General features: G+C 54.0%; 1 protein-coding gene across 3 annotated transcripts in view; it reads right to left on the reverse strand.

The window, feature by feature from the left end:
- Col16a1 (collagen type XVI alpha 1 chain) overlaps positions 1–22365 on the reverse strand; it is a 52871-nt gene that overhangs the window by 10269 nt on the left and 20237 nt on the right. For 2 of the 3 annotated variants that reach the window (XM_041651775.1, XM_041651776.1), the window contains exons 39-58: positions 17810–17863; positions 17694–17720; positions 16970–17029; positions 16726–16773; positions 16552–16605; positions 11859–11912; positions 11642–11674; positions 9520–9636; positions 9287–9328; positions 9066–9152; positions 8226–8270; positions 7361–7405; positions 5628–5681; positions 5055–5108; positions 4490–4543; positions 3065–3109; positions 2894–2947; positions 2616–2651; positions 2236–2298; positions 69–140 (exon numbers count right to left, since the gene is read on the reverse strand). In XM_041651775.1, coding sequence (XP_041507709.1) covers positions 69–140; positions 2236–2298; positions 2616–2651; positions 2894–2947; positions 3065–3109; positions 4490–4543; positions 5055–5108; positions 5628–5681; positions 7361–7405; positions 8226–8270; positions 9066–9152; positions 9287–9328; positions 9520–9636; positions 11642–11674; positions 11859–11912; positions 16552–16605; positions 16726–16773; positions 16970–17029; positions 17694–17720; positions 17810–17863 — 1098 coding nt within the window. The remainder of the gene's footprint in view (positions 1–68; positions 141–2235; positions 2299–2615; positions 2652–2893; positions 2948–3064; positions 3110–4489; positions 4544–5054; positions 5109–5627; positions 5682–7360; positions 7406–8225; positions 8271–9065; positions 9153–9286; positions 9329–9519; positions 9637–11641; positions 11675–11858; positions 11913–16551; positions 16606–16725; positions 16774–16969; positions 17030–17693; positions 17721–17809; positions 17864–22365) is intronic. The other variant, XM_041651777.1, reaches the window with a different exon arrangement.

The following is a 22365-nucleotide window of genomic DNA, read 5'->3' on the forward strand; positions in this document are numbered from 1 at the left end:
ATGTATCTGCTCACACAGGCACTCACTCCATCCCCCATACCTGCCAGGCGCTGAGGGCACACACTCACCTGAATCCCAGGAGGGCCTGGGGGCCCAGGGGAACCAGGCAAGCCCGATGGACCTCGAATCCCTTCACTGCCCTGAAACCAGAACACCCAGTGAAATCAGGGCAAAGGGGACTACGGACCCCTGGAAGTCAAGGCATTTGGCTCCCAGCCCTAGTTCTGTCCTGACCTGATGAGCATGTGTCCTCGTCTGCCAAGCCCCACCACCACTACCATTTTCCTCACTGCTTTATGGGGAAAGAACTTGCTCAGACCAACCTCTTCTCAGGGTTGTCCCTGGGACTGGCACCTGGATGGGTGGATGTGTTTAATCTTTATCACTTTAATGACATGCCGTGTTTGTGGACTCTAACACCTCAAGGAGAAAAAAGTGGGGGAGATTCCTGCACTCCAGGGTAGCATGACCCCTCGAGTACCACGACCTGCTGGAGCCAATGGCAGCGCAACACCCCATATCTGCTTTGCAAAGATGGGGCTGCGGAGCCCAAGGGTAGGGTAGGAGACCCATGGTGGCTGGGGCTCAGGGAAAATGCCACAGAAGTGTCACCAGGTGGCACACTCTGAAGAATGCCTGGGATGGGGCAGGAGGAAGCTAGAGGGGACCTAGGGCAGAAAGGTTTGCACGTGGTCACATGGCTGCCTGACCTGGGTATTGGGGCCCTTATGGTTGATGGACTGGGAGAGGAAGCTGGGCCGGTGGTCACCTGACTGGGAAGTGCCCTGAATAGCAAGCTGCACTTTGTCAAGCAGGCCCAGTGCCTTTCAAATCACATCTCAGGGTCCAAGGGGTTGTTTTGGGGAGCCCTGAAGCTGGGCACATGAAGTAGGTTTTTGGCCCAGAGGATAGAACTTCAGAACCTTCTTCCAGGTTTTATCCAGAGCATCTTCCCTTGTGTCTGTGTTATTTGAGATTTTACATGAACTTTTGTCTAATAAAAGGCTCAGGGACTGTAAAACGGCCTGCAAATACAGCCACAGTCCCTGGGTGGCCCCTTAAGGCCCAAAGCAGGGCAGCGGTGAGAACAGGCATGCGGACTGGGATGTAAGAAGCTTAAGGAAAGGCTGCTACCTCCCCTGGGCAGGAGAGAGAGGCACAGCCCTGGATCAGCATCTGTGGAGGGGGCTGCAGAAAAGGGAAAGAACTACAGGGGAGAAAACCAGGAGTGTTGCAATACCGCCATCCACCAGAAGGGGTCAGCACAGTTCTAACCAATGTCGGCCTCACTGAGCGTTGTGATGGAGCATCTCCTGCCAACAGTTTGGGGTTCTCTGCAATGATCAGCCTAAGAAGGACTCCACAGGGAAGGGATGAGAGGGAGCTGTCAGCTATCAGAGATCTTCCTATGGCTGATGGCTCCTGGCTTGGGGAAGCAGTGAGGGGCTTGTCCTCTCTTCCAGTGGTGAACTCAGCTCTGATGGCTCCCTACCTTTTGGGTTCCCCCACTGTTTTTTTTTTCTCACTTGTTTTTCTCACAGTCAGAGGAAAGAGGCTCCCGGAGACTACAGAACATCACAGCTCCCTGTGCACCCCCTCTTCCATCCAAAGCTCAGACATCAACCTTGGGGTCTCTGACAGCTCCCACCCGGTACACAAAGGAGGCCCAGCTTCTACAGAGTCAAGGGTGTCCTCTCCAAGCCACAGTAGGGCTACGTGTCCAGTTTAACAAGGCAGTCTCAGAGTAACGAGTGTGGCTCTCCACGGCTGCTGTCTCTGTCTTATCACGAAGTCACGGGTGACTCCCGTGTCCTCTGGCCCTTGGGGTCAGCCTAAGGAGAGAGGCACGCTCCACCTCTAGGTGTGCCCTCATTCAAGGGATCCCGGTTCCATCCTTTCCCTTGGCTCCTTGCCCTCTCTGCTCTCTCTTGAGAAACGAAGCTAGGCAGAGCCAGCCTGTCACAGTCTAGTTACCCACCTCTCTCGCTCCTGTGCCTCCTTCCCCACCCTGCTTTTGCCACTCTCCTGGCAAATGGGAGCCCAGGATACTCAGAGGCTGCTAGAGGGTGTGGGGAGGGCAAGGGGAGGGCAAGGGGAGGGCAATGGGAGGGTGCAGGGCCATGGAGCCACTGGTTGCTGAGCCCAGCCTTAGTGCAATGGAGTTGTCTGTGGATTTCCTGAAGGCCTGAACAGAGTCATGAGAGCTTCCTGGCTCAGATGTGGGTTTCTGCTCACCTTCTCTGCTTGGGGACCAGGAGGACCAGGGGCTCCAGCTTTGCCTGGGAATCCTGGGGGACCCTGGATCGACAAAGAAGCAGGCAGGAATAAAAGTGGGGCTCCATCTCCTTTCTTTCTCTGTGTGTTTCTTCTGTCTGTCTGGTCCTCTGTGGCCACCCATAAGGTCTGCTCTTTATATCTGGCTTCTAGAATCTATCATGGCCACCTACACTGTCCGGCCACCTATACGGTCCAGCCACCTACACTGTCCGGCCACCTACACTGTCCTCCCATCTCTTGACTCCCCTCCCCAGGTTCATTTTCGTCCAGGGGGGACTGGCCAGACCTGCTCTTCTCAATGGGACCACATTACAGGGAACTTTTGTGTCTTTACTCACCGGTGGGCCTGGAAAGCCTGGCTGGCCTTGAAATCCCTAGGGGAAGAAGTGAGGAGGTCACCCCTACGCCTGGCCACTTGGGTGGGAAGAGGAACGGGTGGAGCAGCCTGCAGGCTTTGTCCTCATCTACCCAAGATGGCCAGTAGGAGAGGCTCTGGCTAGGTGGGAGGGTGGGTAGGAGAACCAGAACTAGTGGCCAGCCTCTTCAATCCCGCCCCCAGCCCCTTCAGTCACACCCCCAGCCCCTTCAGCCACGCACGCCCCCAGGCATCACTCACCTGGTCACCCTTCTCACCAGAGCTCCCCTGGGGGCCTCGCTCTCCTCGAGGACCCTGTCGCCACAGAGAAGAATATAACTGAAACCCACCCTTCTAGTCCCCAGGCCACAGGGAGGAGTCAGGAGACTCCCCCGCCCCCTCCACAGCTCCCTGGCCCGCCCACTCACTCACCGCTGGGCCTTGGGGACCTGGAAGGCCTTCAGATCCTGGTGGGCCCTGGGGACTCAAAGGAACAGAATCAGTCATTCAGAAACAGGAGGAGTGAGGCCTGGGGATGGGCAGGGTACGCGGTGGGCGTGTCCTGAGCTGATAAGACTCTCAGCCCAGGCCCCTCGGTTCCCTGGAACCAGTCTGCTAATTAATCCTACTACCTCCTGTCCCACTTCGAAGCTGCCAGCAAACAGCAGCTGATCTCTCCTTCTTAGGCACGGCTCCTACTACGCCATTCTCCTGCTCAGAGCCTCGAACGGCTCCCCTCTGTCTAATGAATGAGTCTGTGCTTTCCTGCTGGCTTCCCAGGCATCCTGTAACCCATCACCAACCACCCTTGCCTGCTTCCTGTCCCTCTCCCGCTCCCTCTGTTGTGTTTTGCTCAGTTCAGACTGCTGTCACCCCCAGGCCTGAGCGTTGCTGTCCCCTCTTTCTGGAATGCCCACCACTGGTCGCCCTTCCGTGTTGCTGAGCCCTTAGGGAACCGGGAGTAGCTCCAAGCCGTTCCTGCCAGGACCCCACCCGTGACCTCCGTTCTCTGTGAACAGACACCATATAGCTCCTTCCACCCCCATTAGGAACTCAGCCTTGAGAGTCTCCCCCCCTGCGCCCCCCCCCTCTCGTCTACACAGCATCCTCACACTACTCCAGCCCCACGCCCCACCCCCACCCTGCAGGCTCAGGGGTCTCAGCTCTCTCCATAGCTATTTCTATCTACTCGTGTTTTATCTGCTTCCTGCTGCAGGGCAAGGCATGCAGGGCCTGCTTTGCTCAGTGCAGAACCCTCAGAAGGGCTCGGAATACCCAGCATGCCTAGGAGACAATCTTGTTGCAGATTAAAAGTGTGACAGTTGTTGGCAGAGTCCCATGAGGTTTCGCTGACATTCGCGAGGGGGAGAGGTAAGGTTCCCATCCTAGCTTGGCGGGTCCCAGATATGAGGGTTGGGGTTCCTCACCAGAGAGACTTGGGCTCCAGGCCAGGCTCCTCACCACTAACTCCCTAGCTGGCTGCAGGACACTGGGTGAGTCATGTCCCTCAGGAGCCTGTGACCTCATGTGCTAGCTGTCCCAGCACCTTCGTTCGGTGTAGGACCCCCATGAAGGTGGCCTCAATAGAGAAAAAGGCTCCTGGCCCTGATCTGGCAGGAGGGGGAATTCTGCCAGCTGACTGGGCCCTTCCCCTCCTCAGTGTCGTCTCTGCAAGAAGCCTGCTGGGATCTCCTCACAGCCTCCGCCTCCGCAGCCACCAGCTGGTGCAGAGACGCAGCTGCAGTGACTCTGGGGCAGGGGCAGCAGGGGTCACAGGAAAGTCCCAACCCTGTTGATGAAGAGGATGCGGGGAGGGGGCTCTTCCCTGCCCTCCATCCATCCCATGCTGTAGCTTACCGACTCGCCCTTCTCTCCTGCAGGGCCAGTGTATCCTCGCTCTCCCTTGATGCCCTGACAAGCGACAGCAGAATTAGCTCTGTGGCCTGCCTATGGGGGTGCTAATGCAAGACGCCAGGGTTGCAGCTGGCGCCCAGACTGACACTTGAAGGCCAAGGGGACCAAAGTAGGGGACTAGAGGGGGGAAACAGTAGCCAGTGCGGACACCCAGCGGCCACTGTGGCCCACACTGGAGAGGCCTGGGGGCGCCTTTGCAAGGAGCAGCATCTCTCGGGTGTCTTCCTCACTCTCTCAAAACCCTTTGGGCGGCACATCTCAGTTCCTTCTGAGTCTGGGACACATGGGGGTTCTGAGAGTGTCCCCTTCCTTCCCTCCATTGCAAATGGTGGGGGCAAGCCACATCACCAGGGGAACCAAAGTGGAATGGGGGGGTCATACATGGATGGCATGGTAGAGACTGAATGTTGGGAAAAGGGGAACACGGTTGAGGGACGCCCTTTCTGGCCCTGTTCTCACCATTGGACTGTACCCCCAGTACCCCCAGAGTCAGAGTCCTCTTACTCACAGGCAATCCTGGGGGTCCCATGGCACCTGGGTAGCCAGGTTGTCCTGGAGGACCCTGCAAAGCAAGGCAGGTATGGTGATGGATCAGCCCTCAACCTTTCTGTTACCTCTCCCTATGTGAGAAACCCAAACCGAAAACCCTGGATCTGCTATCCAGCAGGTGCCCATCCGCCACCCAAACCACCCACACCCCAGGTATAGTTACTATTCTGGGCCATTTCCCAAGCCCAGGTGACCAGCCCCAGAACCCTGGGAGCAGAGCGGGAAAGGAGGCCCAGAATGAGGTGGAGAGGAGCAGGCAGGCACACAAGTGTGGAGGATGAGGGAAGGAGAGGAACCCCCACCCCCACAATGGTAGCTAAGAGCCGGAACACACACAGCTCCCAGGGTGTAGGAGCTACACGGACACCCAGCTCCATCCATCTGAGGGGTGTGAAGCCCTTTCTTTTGAAGCTCCCAGCCCTTCTGCATCAGGGCTTCGTGACTGAGGAGTTCAGAAGAAAGCCTCTCCCCATCTCCCACTCAGTGGCCACCCCTCAGCCATAGCTGCAGGACTCCTGGGCCCCTTTCTTACCGGCTCTCCCTTGTCTCCAGTCAGGCCTGTGAGGCCTCGCTCTCCTTGCAGGCCCTTAGAGAGAGAAACCATGAGAAACGGCAGAGGAAGATAATCCTACCTAGAGCCAGACTCTTCCTGCCCCATGCCTGCCTCTTTGCACTCTGGACAAAGGTCACGAGCAGCAGCCCAGTGTCCCTGGTAAAGGGACTGTCATGGGTGTGTTCTGGAAGGGCGAATGTGTAAATCCACTTTCAGGAGTGCAGCTTCCAGACAGGCAGCAGCAGAGACACCCCTTCAAGTGAGCCCTGACAGGGCTCCATCCCTGTGACTGTCACTGCCCTACCCTACTGTGGAGGCTGTCTGGGATGCACCTTAGGAGATCTGTGCTCCTTCTGGGGGGAGGCTGTCAGGGAAGATGCTCCCACAAAGTGTCACCAAATCCCCAGCACTTACCTGTCCCAGTTCCCACCCGAGCCCCAAATCACCTTCTTTAGTGATGCCAGGGACAGGCACAAGAGGGCTCTCCCCAGAGCAATCCCATATCACTCGTAACATGGAGAGGGATGTCAGTGGCAATCAAAGCCCACCATTCCTCACCCCGATCGCCACAGCTTCAGATCACCATCAAAAATATCTCTTCTGCCCCCTTATCCCTTGTGCCCGCTAGAAATGGCACCCAAACCTTTCCATGACACAAGACAGATGGCTAGACAGACAGATGGCCCCTTCACCCAAGCAAGCAGAAACAGACATGGCCCGGCCAGGGATGAAGACATGGGGACAGATGGAACTACGACAAGGAGAGGCCCTCGTCCATGAGCCTCCACCACCAGGCCTGGGACAGCAGGAGCCAGCCCCGGGAACACGAATCCAACAAACAAGAGGTTTAGCTTCCATGACCCAGGAGAGAGCAACACTGAGGATGGGGTGGGGGGTTGTGATTTAAACACACCTGTGACAACAACGACGACAAGCAGAGCAATTAACGACACCTGGCAGAAGGATCAGCCCAAGACCGTGGGCACAGAGGGGCAGGGCCCTAACACCAGAAACCCAACTGACTGGTATCACATGCCCAGCCTTGAAGCATACTGGGCCTAGAGCCAGGGAAGAGAAAGAAGAGGAGGGCATGGGTTTCCTCTAGCCGCGGGGAAGGGTGCACGCAGGGCTGCCTGTAAATCCCCAGGGTGCCTCTGGACAGTCCTACCAGGCAACAGGGCAGCCAACCTGTGCCAGCCTGCAGTGTGAAGTCCTAAAGCCTTGGCATCTCTGCCGGGCACAGAGCCAGGTGCCTGGCAGGGTCCCAAGAACTACTTTCAGCAAATCTTCAGTCCACACGGCAGTGGTGGGAAGCAGGAGGCAAGAGTGAGACGAAAGAGATACAGGGGCTCTTTCATAGAGGCCCCAGCTTCCAGCATGAAGGTAAGAGAGACCTGGGGGACACAAGGGAATGACATGTGGGCTTGGAGGAAAGAGAAAGAGGGCGGTGAAGGTGTGAAGATGGGAAGAGGAACCCTGGAGGAGAGGCTGAGGGCGCTCGCTTGAAGAAAGTCAAGACTGGGATGGTCTCCAAGCCTTCAGGACTTAAGGGAACCTGTGTCGTTAGCTACCATGCCTGCATGGGACAAACAACGAACAGAACACCAGAACATGGAGGGGGAGAGGAGAGGGCACCACGGGAGGGCGAGACAAGCAAAGCCACAGAGACCTGGCTGGCAGGAAGGGGAGGCAGAGTGGCACTAGGTTCTTACAGGCAGTCCGGGGGAGCCAACAGTACCAGGAAAACCTGGGGGGCCCTGGTGGGAGAAACAGGCACGTGGTCACATCTCACAAGAACAATCACCCTGGGGGAACCTGGAGGTACCGTCCGCAGTTGGGAGCTTTGTGGGGAGGTGGTCCTGGGAGTTTTTCAAGGTTGCTGGAAAGAGGTCTTATCAGAAGATGGCAACCGTGCCCCTCGATGGGCTCCTCCACCCGCAGATACCAGCAGCCTCCCTAGTCTGAAAACCCTTGCCAGGGCGCTCCCAGTCTGCCGTCAGTGGAGTAAAAAGCCCGTTCCTTTCGGTCCTGCCCCCCTCTCCTGATCACCAACATCCCTCAGGAGAATAGTTCCAAGGCCTCCACCAGCCATTTTGTTTTTGACAAAGAACACACTGCCAGCACTTCCCGTTTGTCAAGTCACGTCTTTCCTGCTTCGCCAACATCCCTGAGGATTCTGGGTGGAGACCCCTGGCCTGGGCTTTGTAGACTTCCCTAGAGATGGCTCCACAGAATGATGGAGGGCCCTTGTAGGGACCGTGTTAAGGTGAGTGGCGAGATCTGACTGGGCAACCATACACCTTGCTGTCTGTGGGGCCGTGCTACTAAATCCTGCAGGGAAGAGGAGGGGCCCAGACACGTGCCCCTGAGGGCCTTCCCTAAGTGGATTCACAGGCAGTGGGGGCAGAGCAGGGCATTCCTGGCCAGAGACCACTGTCCCAAAAGATGTTCTCCCGAGGGAAAGATAAGCATAGTCGGTGTCTCGCCTGGCTTCTTGGGGACAAGGCAGCAGAATGGCATGTGGGTTAGGACTTTCTGAGATCGGTTCAAACAGACCAGAATATCTGAGATACTTACAATAGGGCCTGGAGGACCTGGGGAGCCTCTCATGCCAGGTGGTCCCTGCAGAAGAAACCAAAGGAACAAGATGGAGAACCTGAGGCCTTGTAGAAACCCGTGTTATGGTACCTGCCTCCAGCCCCCTGCTGCAGCCCTAAGAGGGCTGTCTGATGTCAGAGCAGAGCCATTTAGCTGATGTTAAAATGGCCTTTCATTCAGTTCATTCAGTCATCCAACAGACATTTATTGAGCAGCTATTATGTGCCGGGCACAGGCCCAGGGGCTGGGAACATAGCCATAAACAAAACATTAAAATCTCCACTATGAAGTGCTTATGTCCTAGAGGCAAGGTGAACAGTAACAAACAGAACACAGCTGGCACACAGCTGCTGCGCAAGTCCATACCTGTGGAATGTTCTAGAAGGAAGTAGATGCCCAGAATGTTGGATGGTGTGAGTCTAACGAAGGCAAAAGAGCTTGGGGAGGGTGTGTGTGCGTAGCTTGGGGAGGGTGTGTGTGTGTGTGTGTGTGTGTGTGTGTGTGTGTATAGCTCAAGGAGGGGGTGTGTGTGGGGGGAGCTTGAGGAGTTATTGTGGTTTAGAATGGGTGATTTAGGAAGGCCTCACTGAGAAGGAACGATGTGACCTGATTGCTGAGGGGAAAATAGGCCTGAAGAAGAGGGGTACCAGGAGAGGAAACAGCTAGGAGCCAACCTGCTTGGGTGCCAGGAAGCTGAGGAGGCTGAGTGGTGAGTGGCTCCAGGCCATGGGAAACCCAGAGGAGGAGAGTGCTCAAGGCAGATGTGGACCCTATGTCTTCGAGGCCCTACCTGGATGAGGGCCTGGGCCTTGGTCTTACCTCTTCTCCTCTTTGACCTGGAAGCCCTGGAGGACCAGGCAGGCCGGGGTTCCCAGGACAGCCGGGTTCTCCCTCACTGTTGTCTCCCTGGGGTGGGGGGAAGAGATAAAAGCAGAAGTGAGTAGGAGGGAGGGAGGGAAGGAGGGAGGAAGGAGAAGAGGGAGGGAGGGAGGAAAAAATGGCAAGAGGGATGGACAAAGAGAAGGCAAGGACTTGCTCACCCTGGCCTCCTCTGCTCTGGGGCGCTCCCTTCCCATAAAGCACTGTGGTAGACAAGAGAGGCTCTGTTAGGTAAGGTTGGTCAGGAGGCCTCTGGTAGGTACATGACACCACACCAGGACTGCCAGCTACCCCGGCCCAGTCTCTGCCAGATGGAGACATCAGGACCAGCACCAGGGAGCCCTCCTACACCAGGGAAACCTACCGTACCAGCCCGCCTCTGCCCAGTTCCTACCCTGGCACAGTTGTCAAAGCCTGGCACACCAGGGATGCCCTGGTCTCCCTTTTCTCCCTTCTCCAGGAGGAAGGCCGGATGGGCCGTCTGGGCCTGGGCACAGTTTCCACAGATGCTCTGATGGGACAAAGGGGAAGGACAGAGGGACTGGGTCGAGATGCACAGGAAGAGTCTACTGGGGAATGCCCTCTCAGAATCCAGGACCCGGGCACCCTGCCCAGCAGTCCTCCACCCTCACACCCTCCCTCCCCAGCCACATCCCTGCAGCAGCTTTGCTCTGTCCTCAGGGGACCCAATCCCAGCAACTGGCTCTGAGTTTCCTCCAGGAAGAGGCTCAGGTAGGGCCAAGCCAGAGTGCTTTCCAGACAGGCTGTGTGGGAGGAGGCGGAGGGACCCGCAGAGGGACCATCTGTCCCGGCTGTTCCTGCAACCTGCACCCGTGGCGAGGACAAGCCCCAAGGATCCAGGATGAAAAGCCTGGTTCCCAGTGCCAGCACCTCTGCCTGGGGATGCCAGGAAAGGGCTGCCAGAGGAGCAGGTCCTTCGTGGACACTTCCAGGGCGGGCCTGAAGCTCACCAACTGTCACCGGCTCCACAGGTCCCTGGGTCTGAACTGTTCTAACGAAAAAGGCTTCTTTTGACTCGGGCTTTGACCTTCTTGGTCACAGACTCTGTGACTTGTGGAAGCTGTGGGTCCTCTCCATCCAAACTAGCGAAACTAGGGCTCTCGTTCCAGGGGCCTTAGGAGCCTGGAGTCTCCCTGTCACCAGGCGTGGTAGCTGGGACCCAGACAGAAGCCTCATGCTCACCTTCACCATTCACAGAGACACCCAAAGATAATGGCCATCATTTCCTCAGCACCCACGAGGCCACAGACTGTAATGGCCTTGGCACGTATCGCATTTGGTCCCCAGGGCACAGTGAGGTCGATTACGTTCTGAGCATTGTGGAGGAAGCTACTATTCAAGAGGGGTGGTGTGATTTGTCCAGGTAAACCTGGATTGGTCACTGCCTGTCAGTGTGGAGTCAGGTGGACGTGGTGACTGCCGGGCCTCCCAGCAGCCCCCCTGGCTGCCATTTGACCTCTGTTACAGGCTGATTCAGTTCCTGGGTGGAACCTTTTGTGGGACACTTGATTACAAAGCCACCTTGTGAACCATCAGAAGGACTTCACACCATCACGGCCTGGAGGGCAGGACTGAGGGGACGCAGGCTCCACCAAGACTAGGAGAGCTGGGGGTCTCACTGCCACAGCCTCACTGTGATCTGACTCATGGCTGCTGCCTGGTTAACTCAACCACCTCCACCAGCTGCTTCTGGAAACATCTGTGGTTCAAAGACGGGGCAGGGCAGGCAGCTCTCATACCGTGCCCTGACCGAAGCTCTCTGCAGTGGCATAATGTCCACAGCACTGACTAGCCAGAGCCAAAGAGAGAGTGGCTGAAGGAGGAGAGATGGGGAAAGGAGCCCTGAGGATGCCAGCTCCTAGAGAGAGGTTCAGGAGCTCGAAGTCAGCCTGCAGAAATGACCTGCCTGGACTGTCACTTCAGGAGGTGACTAAGCAAGGAAAAGGGTGGCATAGGGACCTTGGTTTCCAGAGGATCCCCCCCCTCCCCCCAAGAGCTTGGTCAGTCAGATGAGGCCACAGCCCTTCGGTAGAACCGCAGGCCCACCCCCTCCACAACTGCTCCTCCTACTGAAGTCTTTTCAAGCTGACATCCACCAGGCCTGTCTCCAACCTGACCCACCTGGTCCCCTGCCACTGCGTTGTCACCCCCTGCCTTGGCATGACCCAGAGAAGGGATGGCGCTTCTTTGCCAGCCGGACGCGAGCTGATGTCAGGCTCGGTTCTGTCACCAGGCACATACCAGGTGGGGACCTTCCCAGCATTCCTTTAAGCGTGCATTCAGCAAATGTTGCCTAGAGGGTTGTTACAAGCCAGCGCCCAGCCAGACCCTTTCAAGCAGATGCTTAGTACGCCCTTCCCCACCAGGAAGGTTCCCCGGGGAACCAGCAGGTTCAATCTGCTGCTATCTGTTAGCCGGCAGGCAACTGAACACCTGCTGTGAGAATCCCCTTTGGCGACACCTGCCAGTGCCAGTGCCTCCCGGTGCCCTCTTACCTCAAGGAGGCGCTGTTCGATGGGTAAGGATCCCTGCAAGAGACAGATTTGGTTCTAGCTGGTTGGGGAGGGGAGGCTTATACAGCCTAGATGAGCATCCAGCCTTAAGATCAGAGCCAAGGAGGATCCCCCACCAGAGCTAAAGGGGTTGCATGGCCAGTTCAGCCCCCAGAAGGACAGGAATGACGATGGCCAGTGTGTCCTGGCTGATACCCACCAGCTCAGCAGTGAGCCCAGGCTGTCCTGGCAAACCGTTGTGTCCTGGCAAGCCCTGAAGCAGAAAAGAGACAGGAGAGATCAGACCCCTCTCTCAGGCTTGCGCTTTCCTTGTTTCCTTGTTCCCAGCTCACAGTGCTGCCACCTGTCACCCCCTCCTGCATGGGTGAGAGCTCTCTTCACTCTTAGATTGAAGGTCTCATCACACAGTTGGGGGCTGGGGGCACAGAAGGGTGGTCCTCAAAAGCAGCTCTACTGAGCGCATTTCCTTGCTTCGCAGGTCAGAAGTTGGACCGTGGGTCTTTTTATTATTATTATTTTTTTTTTATTTTAGAGATATGGTTTCTCTGTATAACATGTATAACAGTTCTGGCTGTCTTGGGACTCCCTTGTAGACCAGGCTGGCCTCAAACTCACAGAGGTCCACCTGCCTCTGCCTCTGCCTCTGCCTCTGCCTCTGCCTCTGCCTCCCAAGTGCTGGCATTGGAGGCAAGAGTCACAATGCCCTGCAGGCAGAGGGCCTTCTATAGAGTAACTGCTGTGGTCTATCCTAAGTAATTTTCCTGAATTTTCTCATTAATTATCATCATAGTCTCCTAGAGGCAACAAGCATTTTACCACCATCTTAAAAACAAAGGCACCCAGAGAAGAACATTTGCCAAAGGTCACAGATTGAACAAGACAGAGAAGAGACTCTGGGTGAGGGCCACTGGCCCCCACCCTCTAGCCACTGATTGCATCTCATCCCTTGAAAAACATCCCTAGAGCTGACGTCAGAAGCTTGCCAATCCGACTATCTGAGCATGAGTAACTTCTGGAAGAGTCTAAGCCCAGCTCTGTGTCTCGGTTTCCCTCTCTGTAAAACGGTCATCGTGTGCGTGAGGAGGTGAAGCTGTGGGGGACTCAGCATAGAACCCAGATGTAGGATGGACGGGGTACTCCTGTTCAGAGTGTGTCATCCAGTCTCCGGCTTTCTTGCATATTCACAATGCACATTTGCATATTAAATACTCTGCCGAGGAAGGGAGGTGTTCCAGTTTGAATCTCCAGCACCCCACAAGGAGGAGGTGCACATTAAATGCATGTTGAGTGCACGCATCACTGCACAGCCTGCTCCTCCTGGTGCAGGATTTCCTGGGCCTGCGCTGAGACCCAGTCTCCCTTCATGACCCAGCTCCCAGCACTGGAACAGGCCAGCTTCCCCTGAGTGATTCCTTCCTGTCCAGAGCAGGCTCTCCCACTCCTGGGTCACCACCCACTGTGTCCCCAGGGTTTAGAACAGTGCCTGGCACATGGGTAAATGCTTTGAATGTTTTTGTTTAGAAACAGGGTCTAGTGCAGCCCAGACTTAGCCTCAAACTCACTATGTAGCTGAGAATGGTCTTGAACTCTGGTCCCACTGCCTCTACCACCTAAGGGCTGGGATTGCAAGCATGTGCCACCTCACCCAGTGTACGGGGTGTTGGGGATCCACAGGGCTTCTTGCATGCTAGGCAAACACACTACTAACTGAGCCATGCCCCCAGTCCTGTTACTATAACTCACCCATGGCTCCACTCCAGGGCTGCTGTGCTAGCTCAAGTCTGAGCGCATGAGTCTCTCTTACCCTGGTAGGATTACACATGTGTGTTCTCCTCTAGAAGTAGGGGATACAGCCTGAGTTTGACCGCTACCTTCCAGTTCTAAAAATCTTGGGTTCATTTCTTAGCCTCTGTGCCTCAGGCTCCTCAGCTGGAAAATGGATCCAGATAAAACGCCATCTGTGGGCATTGGGACACAGCCTTGGGCAAATAAATGTCATCCGCCTCTTAGCCCATTTCGGCACAGAGAAGCCTGGCGAAGGGCAGGTGCCTGTTTGCGGCAGCCTCAGGTTGGTCATGGACACAGGCATCAGATAACGACTCTGGGTCCTGGGATTGTACTCAGCACTTTTTCCTGTCCTTGTTCCCTGGTGTGGCCTGGCACGGTTTGCACTACGCTAGCTCTGCCTGGTTAATGGGTCACTCTGGAATGACTCAGCCTCCACAAGCCAACTCCATGCCCCCTGTGATGGATCGCTGGATGCTGGCACTGGACAGAAAGCTCGAATACTTCCATCAAACGCAAAGACTGCCAAATGTGCAGTGTAGGCTCTGGTTCCTGGTGAGCAGACCCCTGGGAGCTGTCCTGAAAGCTGGAGGAAGGGAGGAGAAAGGCTCCACCTGGGAAAGCTCAGAGGCGGCTCTTTAATACTTCACTGTGAGGCCTTGGACACGCTGGCTCACTTCTGGGGCTTAAGCTGGCCCCAGTGGTGTGACTTAGGGGTTGGGGCTGACATAAGGCTCAAAGGAATGAGAGAAGGAGTGTAAACTAAGAGCAGGAAACGCTGTGACAATAGCTAACTCCCCAGGGCACTCACTGTGTGCCAGGAAAGATCTCACACGCGTTGCACACGCAAGCTTATTTAACACCTACAAGAAGCCCACTGAGGCAGGTGCTTTAATGATCTACATTTAACAGATAAACGCATGGAGATACCACGAGACTAAGAAACTTGCCCAGTATCCCAGAGCACATGGCAGAGACGAGCTTCAGACTGAGGCTGCCCTGGCGCTGGGAACCGAAGTGTGATATGGATCTCAGCTCCTCCTAATAGTCTCGCCTTACTGACTCTGGCCTCTGCGCTGTTTCCAAGGACATCACGGACATTCTCACCTCTAGGCCTTTGTATCTGCTGCCTTCCCTGATAGGAGGGTACCTCCCCAGGGGTGCTTCTCCCCAGGGGTGCTCCTCCTCAGGAGTGCTCCTCCCCAGGGGTGCTCCTCCCCAGGGGTGCTCCTCCTCAGGGATCCTCCTTCCAAGAGATGCTCCTCCCCAGGGGTGCTCTTCCCCAGGGATGCTCCTCCCCAGGGGTGCTCCTCCCCAGGGATGCTCCTTCCCAGGGGTGCTCCTTCCCAGGGATCCTCCTCCACAGGGATCCTCCTTCCAAGGGGTGCTCTTCCCCAGGGGTACTCCTCCTCAGGGATCCTCCTCTCTAGGTGTGCTCCTCCTCAAGAATGCTCCTCCCCAGGGGTGTTCCTCCTCAGGGGTGCCCCTCCCTAGGAGTGTTCTCTCCCCAACAGATTCACTTGTATTTCCTTTATATTTTGATCCAAATGTCACCTTTTATTTGTATATGTGTGTTTATGTACATGTGTGTATGTAGGTTCATGTGTACATGTGTGTGTGTGTGTGTGTGTGCATGTTAAAGCCAGATCTTAACACTGGATGTCTTCCTCAGTTGTTCTAAGATTTATTTATTTATTTAACGTGCACTGATGTTTTGCTTGTATACACTCTGGGTGAGGATGTCCGATCCGATCCCCTGGAACTGGAGTTACAGACGGTTGTGAACTGCTATATGGGTGCTGGGAATTGAACCCGGGTTTTTTTGGAAGTGCAGCCAGTGCTCTTAACTGCAAAGCCATCTCTTCAGACCCTCTCCATCTTATTTTTAACTTAATCTATGTGTGCATGTGTACGTGTGTGAGTCGATGTGTGTGTGTGTGAGTCAATGTGTGTATATGTGTGTGCACACGCTCATGCACACATACACAAGTCCACAGATGCCACAGCAAGGTTGTGGAGCTCAGAGGACAGCTGAGGATTTAATAATTCTCTCCTTCCACCTTGTGGGATCTGGGGACGGAAGTCAGGTCAGCAGGCCTGCATGAGAGCACCTTTCCTGGCAGAACCATCTCACTAGCTCTCACCTTAATTTCTGAGACGGGGTCTCTCACTGAAACTGGAGCTCACCAGTTAGACTGGCGGGGTCCTCCTGCCTCTGCCCCTTCCCCAAGCACTGGAGTTAGAGGCATAGGCCACCACGTCTGGCTCTGATCTCACAGTGAGCACAGTGAGCACTTTACCAACTAGGCCACCTTCCCAGCTCCCAGGTCCTTATGTCAGCCCCAACCCCTAAGTCAAACCACTGGGGCCAGCTTAAGCCCCAAGAAGTGAGCCAGCGTGTCCAAGGCCTCACAGTGAGGTATTAAAGAGCCGCCTCTGAGCTTTCCCAGGTGGAGCCTTTCTCCTCCCTTCCTCCAGCTTTCAGGACAGCTCCCAGGGGTCTGCTCACCAGGAACCAGAGCCTACACTGCACATTTGGCAGTCTTTGCGTTTGATGGAAGTGTCCGAGCTTTCTGTCCAGTGCCAGCATCTCAGTATGTTTCACAGAGGTCTTCCCAGTTCTCCCACTGTCCATCCCCATAGTCAGCTCTATCTCCCTCCTTTGCATGGACCACGCTCTAATATACTAGAGTTTCTATTTCTTGCTTGTTACCCATCTCTCTTGCAGGGATTCTAATGTTTGATCCACATCCCGGTATCTAAAATGGTGCCTGGAAAAGATCACACGGGCAGAAACGCATGGCACACCAACAAATGCTGACTGCGGCTCCAACAGTGCACTCTGTACCAGCAGAGCCTGGCTTCCTGCCAGGCCTGGGCTTGCTTGGGCTAAAACACAACAGGACATTCCTCAAAATAAGGCTAGGAGTCCACAAGCCTGGCCCAGGGCTCTGCGAGCCGGCCATGCCATGCCAGGAGGCAAGAGCAAAGAGAACCCATGACAGATGTGTAAGTAGAGAAACAGTACTCAGGGCCAAGATGGAGGAGGTCCCACGACTGCTTGGGCCCTGACCCCTAAATCTCAGACTCTCTCTTCACCCTTTTACCTGCAGTCCAGGCATTCCAGGGGGACCTGGTGGTCCAGGGACACCTGGGGGACCCTGTGGGAGAGAAGACAAAATCAGAGGGGGAAGAGAGCTCCCTGCCACAGGGGATGGCAGTAGTGTCAGGGCGGGAAAGCCGCGACAGGAGGCAAGACAAAGGAGACAAGCCACACACACCTGCGGGCCCGGCTGCGAGGAGCTGCCCATCCACAGTCCCGGAGCACCCTGGGTGGGAGTGGGGGTCGCAAAAGAAGGGGAGAGGTTACAGACAACGCCTACACCAAGCGCAGAGCTGCACGGGAAGGGGGCTGGCTGGAACACGAAGCCTGGCAAGGGCTCTCGCCCGCTGGCACCAGGTGAGGCGAGGATCCAGACTTCTCCCCCAGTGGGAGAAGGTGGGAAAGCAGCTCTGCCCACTCACCGGCATGCCAGAGAAGATGGCCTCTCCCCGAGAAGTACAGGAGCACTCTCCTGGTTCACCCTGGAAGGACAAGAGCCTTGGTTTGAAGTGGCAAAGACAGAGGGTCCTCTGGAAACCTCATCTGGGAGGTGGCATGGGCTTTAGAGCTGGAAAGGTCCGGATCAGCTTCCTCCGTCATGACTTCAGGCAACCCACAGGCCTCAGCCTCCTCATCCACTAGGGGATGGGCTATATGCAGTGTGTAGTGGCCATTTAGTTCAGTCACCATCAACTGAGAACCAGGAGAATAATCCAGTCCTGTCCTTCTCGGGGTCCCCATCAGCTCTCTCGCTATGCACCCGCATAATCTCGCTATAGCAGTCATGGCTTCATCTTGAGCAGCCCCACTCCCCAAGGCTCTGCCTGGTTCTGCTTTTATTCTAGTCCCTCATCCCTCTGCCTTCCTCTCTTCTTGCCTCATCCTTTGACCCAGTTTCCATGTGGAAGTGCAGCTGTCCACTAAAGGGGCCCTGGAGTTCTCTGGTCCCCTGAGATCAAGGCTGGATTCTGAGCTATCTATCATCCCCTGCATGAAGTGAGTGTGGTACCCACAGCTCTTGGAACCAGGAAGCCTGTGAACAGTAAGGTGACCTGCCCCATCCTCCAGTCTGAGCAGCTGTTAGGAGGAATGGGACTCTAGGAGCCCAGTCCCAATGAGCGGTGGCCCCAGGCCCTGGAGACTTACCTTCTCTCCTCGAGATCCCTTTTCACCCTGCAGAGATAAAACACCAGGAAGTGAGTAGGTACGAGGGGGAGGCAGGTCCAGCCACAGAATCCTGCTGCCTTGGCCACCATACTCACTGGTGTCCCTTGGGCTCCTGGAAGTCCAGTCTGTCCTTTCTGCCCATCTTGGCCCTGAAGGGAAAGGGGCAGAGTTTGTAGGTAAGGTTGGATGGCAGCCAGTCATTTGGCTAAGGAGAACAGCAGCACAAATGGAAGCAGTGCCAGGCCCCCTGGTACCCCTGTTCCAGAGGGGAGATTGTGGCCAGCGTGCAAGGAGAAGGCAGGAAGGAGGAAAAGAGAGGGTGTGGCTCCCAGCATTGGGTACTGCACCCAGCACCCATCGGAGAAGAGTGAACAAGGCCTCCCCTCCTGCCTCTTGCAGGAAAGGGTTCTGCTTTGCAAACGAGGAAACTGAGGCTTGAGGAGATTTCAGAGCCACAGGATCAAGCACACAAGCCTGGCTGGGGTTCTGTGGGCCCAAAGGCCCCTCCTTCCTTCTTTTTCTTTTTGCACACATCCTCGCTGTTTAAGTTTCTCTGTGGACTGAGCTGAGAGAATGGAATTTCAGACCTTGTTATATCAACTCTGAGACACTATCACTTACATAAAGTCTCACAAGTAGTGAGTGTAACACACAGCCAGGTAGTGTGCGGCACACCTGGAAGCCACCCCCCACCCCCGTGGGATTGGGGACAGGAGAGGTCTGTCAGTGCTTCTGACAAGGAGTATATCAGATGTGCTGAGCATAGCAGACATCCCCATGACTGCCTTCCTGGGGATGCCCCACCTTTGGAACCAGGGTTCAAAGCTGTCCTGGGACAAGTCTCCATCTCCACCTTTACCCTGCTTTGAGACAGGCAGGGATTCCGACTGTCTAGGTCTGCTGGGCAAAGCCATATGGGCTCGGGCAAACCCCTGTCCCTCTAAGCTTTGGCACACCACCAGAAAGAATTTATCAATGTTCTCCGAACTCAAACAACAATTTCTCTAGGGATCTACAAAAGACAGGGAAAGGATAAGGCTCACTGGGCTATTTTCAACATTACCGAAAGCTCAAGAAAAATTATACATTTGCCCACAGCCCAGCATGGCAGAGGCTGGCTGAAAGGTGGCATTTCTTTGATTCAGGCTAAAATTATCATCTTGTAAAATTCTAGTGGGTTCACACGGAGTAGAAGCTGACTATTAGGCAGGTCTTTGATGACTAAAATGAGAAAATGCACTTATTATTACTTAATCTATGCAATTTGCTCAATAGACAGGTCTTTTAAGTGTGGGAGTCATTGTCTTGGGCAGCACAGAATCGAACCTTTCTTTCCCCACAGATGCTCAGTGGATGGTGCCCAGGGGCTCCAGGGCTGGGATAAGGGGTAAACTTCAAGTTCCCAGCTCCACCCCCTACTCTCTGGTCTTTGCTCGCCTTGTATGGAACTGGAAAATGACAACAGCCCATTTTGGTGGCTCATACCTGCAATCCCAACACTTAGGAAGCTGAGAAAGGAGGCATGCCAAATTTTCAGTACAAACCCGGGCTACACAGCCAAGTTCCAGGTTAAGTCTGGCTTAGAGTGTTAGACCTTGCGTCTAAAACACACCAATAATAATCATAGCACTTCCTCTACAGGGCTGTGTTTTAAGACAGGGTTTCTCTGTGTAGTCCTGGCTATCCTGGAACTTGCTTTGTATTTGTAGACCAGGCTGGCCTCGAACTCACAGAGATCCACCTGCCTTTGCCTCCCAAGTGCTGGGATTGAAGGCTTGAGCCACCACTGCCCGGCCTCTACAGGATTGTCTGGAGGAGAAAGCTCATTTCTGCATGTCCAGAGCTGACTGAGCACAAGGCCTCAGCAGGCCACTGCTCCAAAAATGGGGATGACCGTGTTCCTCTCCCTTCAGAAGCTAAAAATGTAGATCTCCAAACAGGGGAGCGAGCTAGTGATTGAGGGGAGGGAAAAACCAAGGGGGCTGGATAATGGCAACCAAATTCCTATTAGTTTGGATAAACAATTTCTAGTCCTCTACAGAACAGGAAGGTGACCCCGGTTTACAAACAGCAGAGTGGCTGAGGGTTCTGGACACAAAGAAACGATCAGAAGATGAAATGCTAATCACCCTGATTTGTTCAGAATACCCTGCGTGAATGTGCTGTGTAAATATGGACAGTTAGCTATAATCTGATTTGAAAAAGCGAAACACTGGGCTGGAGAGCTGGCTCAGCAGTTAAAAGCACTTATTGCTTGTGCAAAGCATGCCGGTTAGAGGTGCAGCACCTACGTGGTGGCTCACAACCATCTGCAACTCCAGACCCCGGGGGATCTGGTGCCCTCTTCTGACCTCCGCAGGCACCAGGCTTACACATGCAAACAGAACATTCATATACATAAAACATTTGAAGTTTTAAAGGAAAAGACTTCGTGTGTGTGTGTGTGTCTGTGTGTCTGTGTATATACACGTGTATGCGTGCTTGCATGTGAAGTGGTCAGAAGTCAATTCAGGCTGTCGTTCTTCAGGAACTATCTACCTTAGTTGTGTTTGTTTGTTTTTAGGACATGGTCTCTCATGGGTACCTGGGGCTTTCCAGTTAGTCTACACTGACTGGCCAGTGACCCCTCGGCTTACACTGCTGGGGTTACGGCTACATGCGATCACATCTGACTTTTGTTTGTTGTTATTAGGGGTGGTGGGAGTGCCTTTTAGAGACAGGGTTTCTCTGTGTCACCCTGCCTGTCCAGAAACACACTCGGTAGACCATGCTAGCCTTGAACTCAGAGATCCACCTGCCTCTACCTCCCAAGTTGCTTGTTCTTGAGACAGGGTTTCTCTACGTAGCCCTGGCTGTTCTGAAACAGGCTAAGTAGACCAAGCTAGTCTTGAACTTGAAGAGATCCAGCTGTCTCTGCCTTCTGAACGCCGGTATTAAAGGCATGTACCCCCAAGCCTGGCCACATGTGACTTTCCACATGGATGTGGAGGATCAAACTCAGGGTCTCATGCAGCAAGCACTTTACCCACTGAGCATCTCCCTAGTCCTTGAAATATATATATATACTTTTTCTCTTTTTAATTGTTTGGATAGGAATGTGCTATACATTTCCCCCACTCCTCTTCCCTCCTCCCCTCTCCCCTTCCACCCTCCCCACTGCCCTTCATGTTCCCATTTTCTCAAGAGATCTTGTCTTTTTTCCCCTTCCTAGGTAGGTCCATGTATGTCTTTTAGGGTCCTCTTTGTTACCTTGGTTCTCTAGGGTTGTGGCCTGTAGGCTGGCTGTCCTTTGCTTTATGTCCGTTATCTACTTATGAGTAAGTACATGTCGTATTTGTCTTTCTGGGTGTGGGTTGCCTCACTCAGGATGGTTGTTTCTAGTCCCATCCATCTGCCTGCAGATTTCAAGGTGTCGCTGCTTTTTACTGCTGTGCAGCATTCCCTTATGTAAATGTACCACATTTTCTTTATCCATTCTTCGGTTGAGGGGCATCTAGGTTGTTTCCAGATTCTGGCTATTACAAACAATGCTGCCATGAACATAGTTGAGCACATGTCCTTGTGGCACGATTGAGTATCCTTTGGGTATATGCCCCAAAGTGGTACTGCTGGGTTTTCAGGTAGATTGATTCTCAATTTTCTGAGAAACAGCCATACTGATTTCCAAAGCAGCTGTACAAGTTTACATTCCCACCAGCAATGGAGGAGTGTTCCCACTTACTCCACACCCTGTCCAGCGTAAGCTGTCATCAGAGGTTTTTTGTTTTTGTTTTTTTTAATAAAAACTCAAGTCCAAATGGATAAAAGACCTCAACATAAAACCAACTACACTGAACCTCACAGAAGAGAAAGTGGGAAGTAGCCTTGCACGCATTGGCACAGGAGACCACTCCCTAAATATAACTCTAGTAGCACAGACACTGAGAGCAACAATTACTAAATGGGACCTCCTGAAACTGAGAAGCTTCTGTAAAGCAAATGAACAGTCAACAAGACAAAATAGTAGCCTACAGAATGGGAAAAGATCTTCACCAACCCCACATCAGACAGAGGACTGATCTCCAAAATATACAAAGAACTCAAGAAACTAGATATCAAAGACCAAATAATCAAATAAAAAATGGGGCACAGATCTAAACAGAGAACTCTCAACAGAGGAAGCTCAAATGGCTGAAAGACACTTAATACGCAACATTCTTAGTTATCAGAGAAAAGCAAATCAAAACAACTTTGAGATACCATCTTACATCTGTTAGAATGAGCAAGATTGAAAATATATCTTTAAAAATAATAGACGGGGTTGAAGAGATGGCTCAGTGACTAAGAGCACTGGCTGCTCTTCCAGAGGACCTGGGTTAAATTCCCAGCACCCACATGGCAGCTCACAACTGTCTGTAACTCCAGTTCCAGGGAATCTGACACCCTCGCACAGATATACATGCAGATAAAACACCAATGCACATAAAATAAAAATAAATCTTTTAAAAAAAAGCTAACAGAGACAGACTGGGAAGATGACTCAGCAGTGAAGAGCATGTGCTGCTCTTCCAGAGGACCAGAGTTCAGTTCCCAGCACCCAACGGCACATGAGCTCATGTGGGGCACATGCACACACATACATATACACACACCGAGAGAGAGAGAGAGAGAG

This window comes from Microtus oregoni, unplaced genomic scaffold (assembly GCF_018167655.1).
Source record: "Microtus oregoni isolate MIOR12 unplaced genomic scaffold, Mior012 000005F_ref0000423, whole genome shotgun sequence".
Classification (NCBI taxonomy): domain Eukaryota; kingdom Metazoa; phylum Chordata; class Mammalia; order Rodentia; family Cricetidae; genus Microtus; species Microtus oregoni.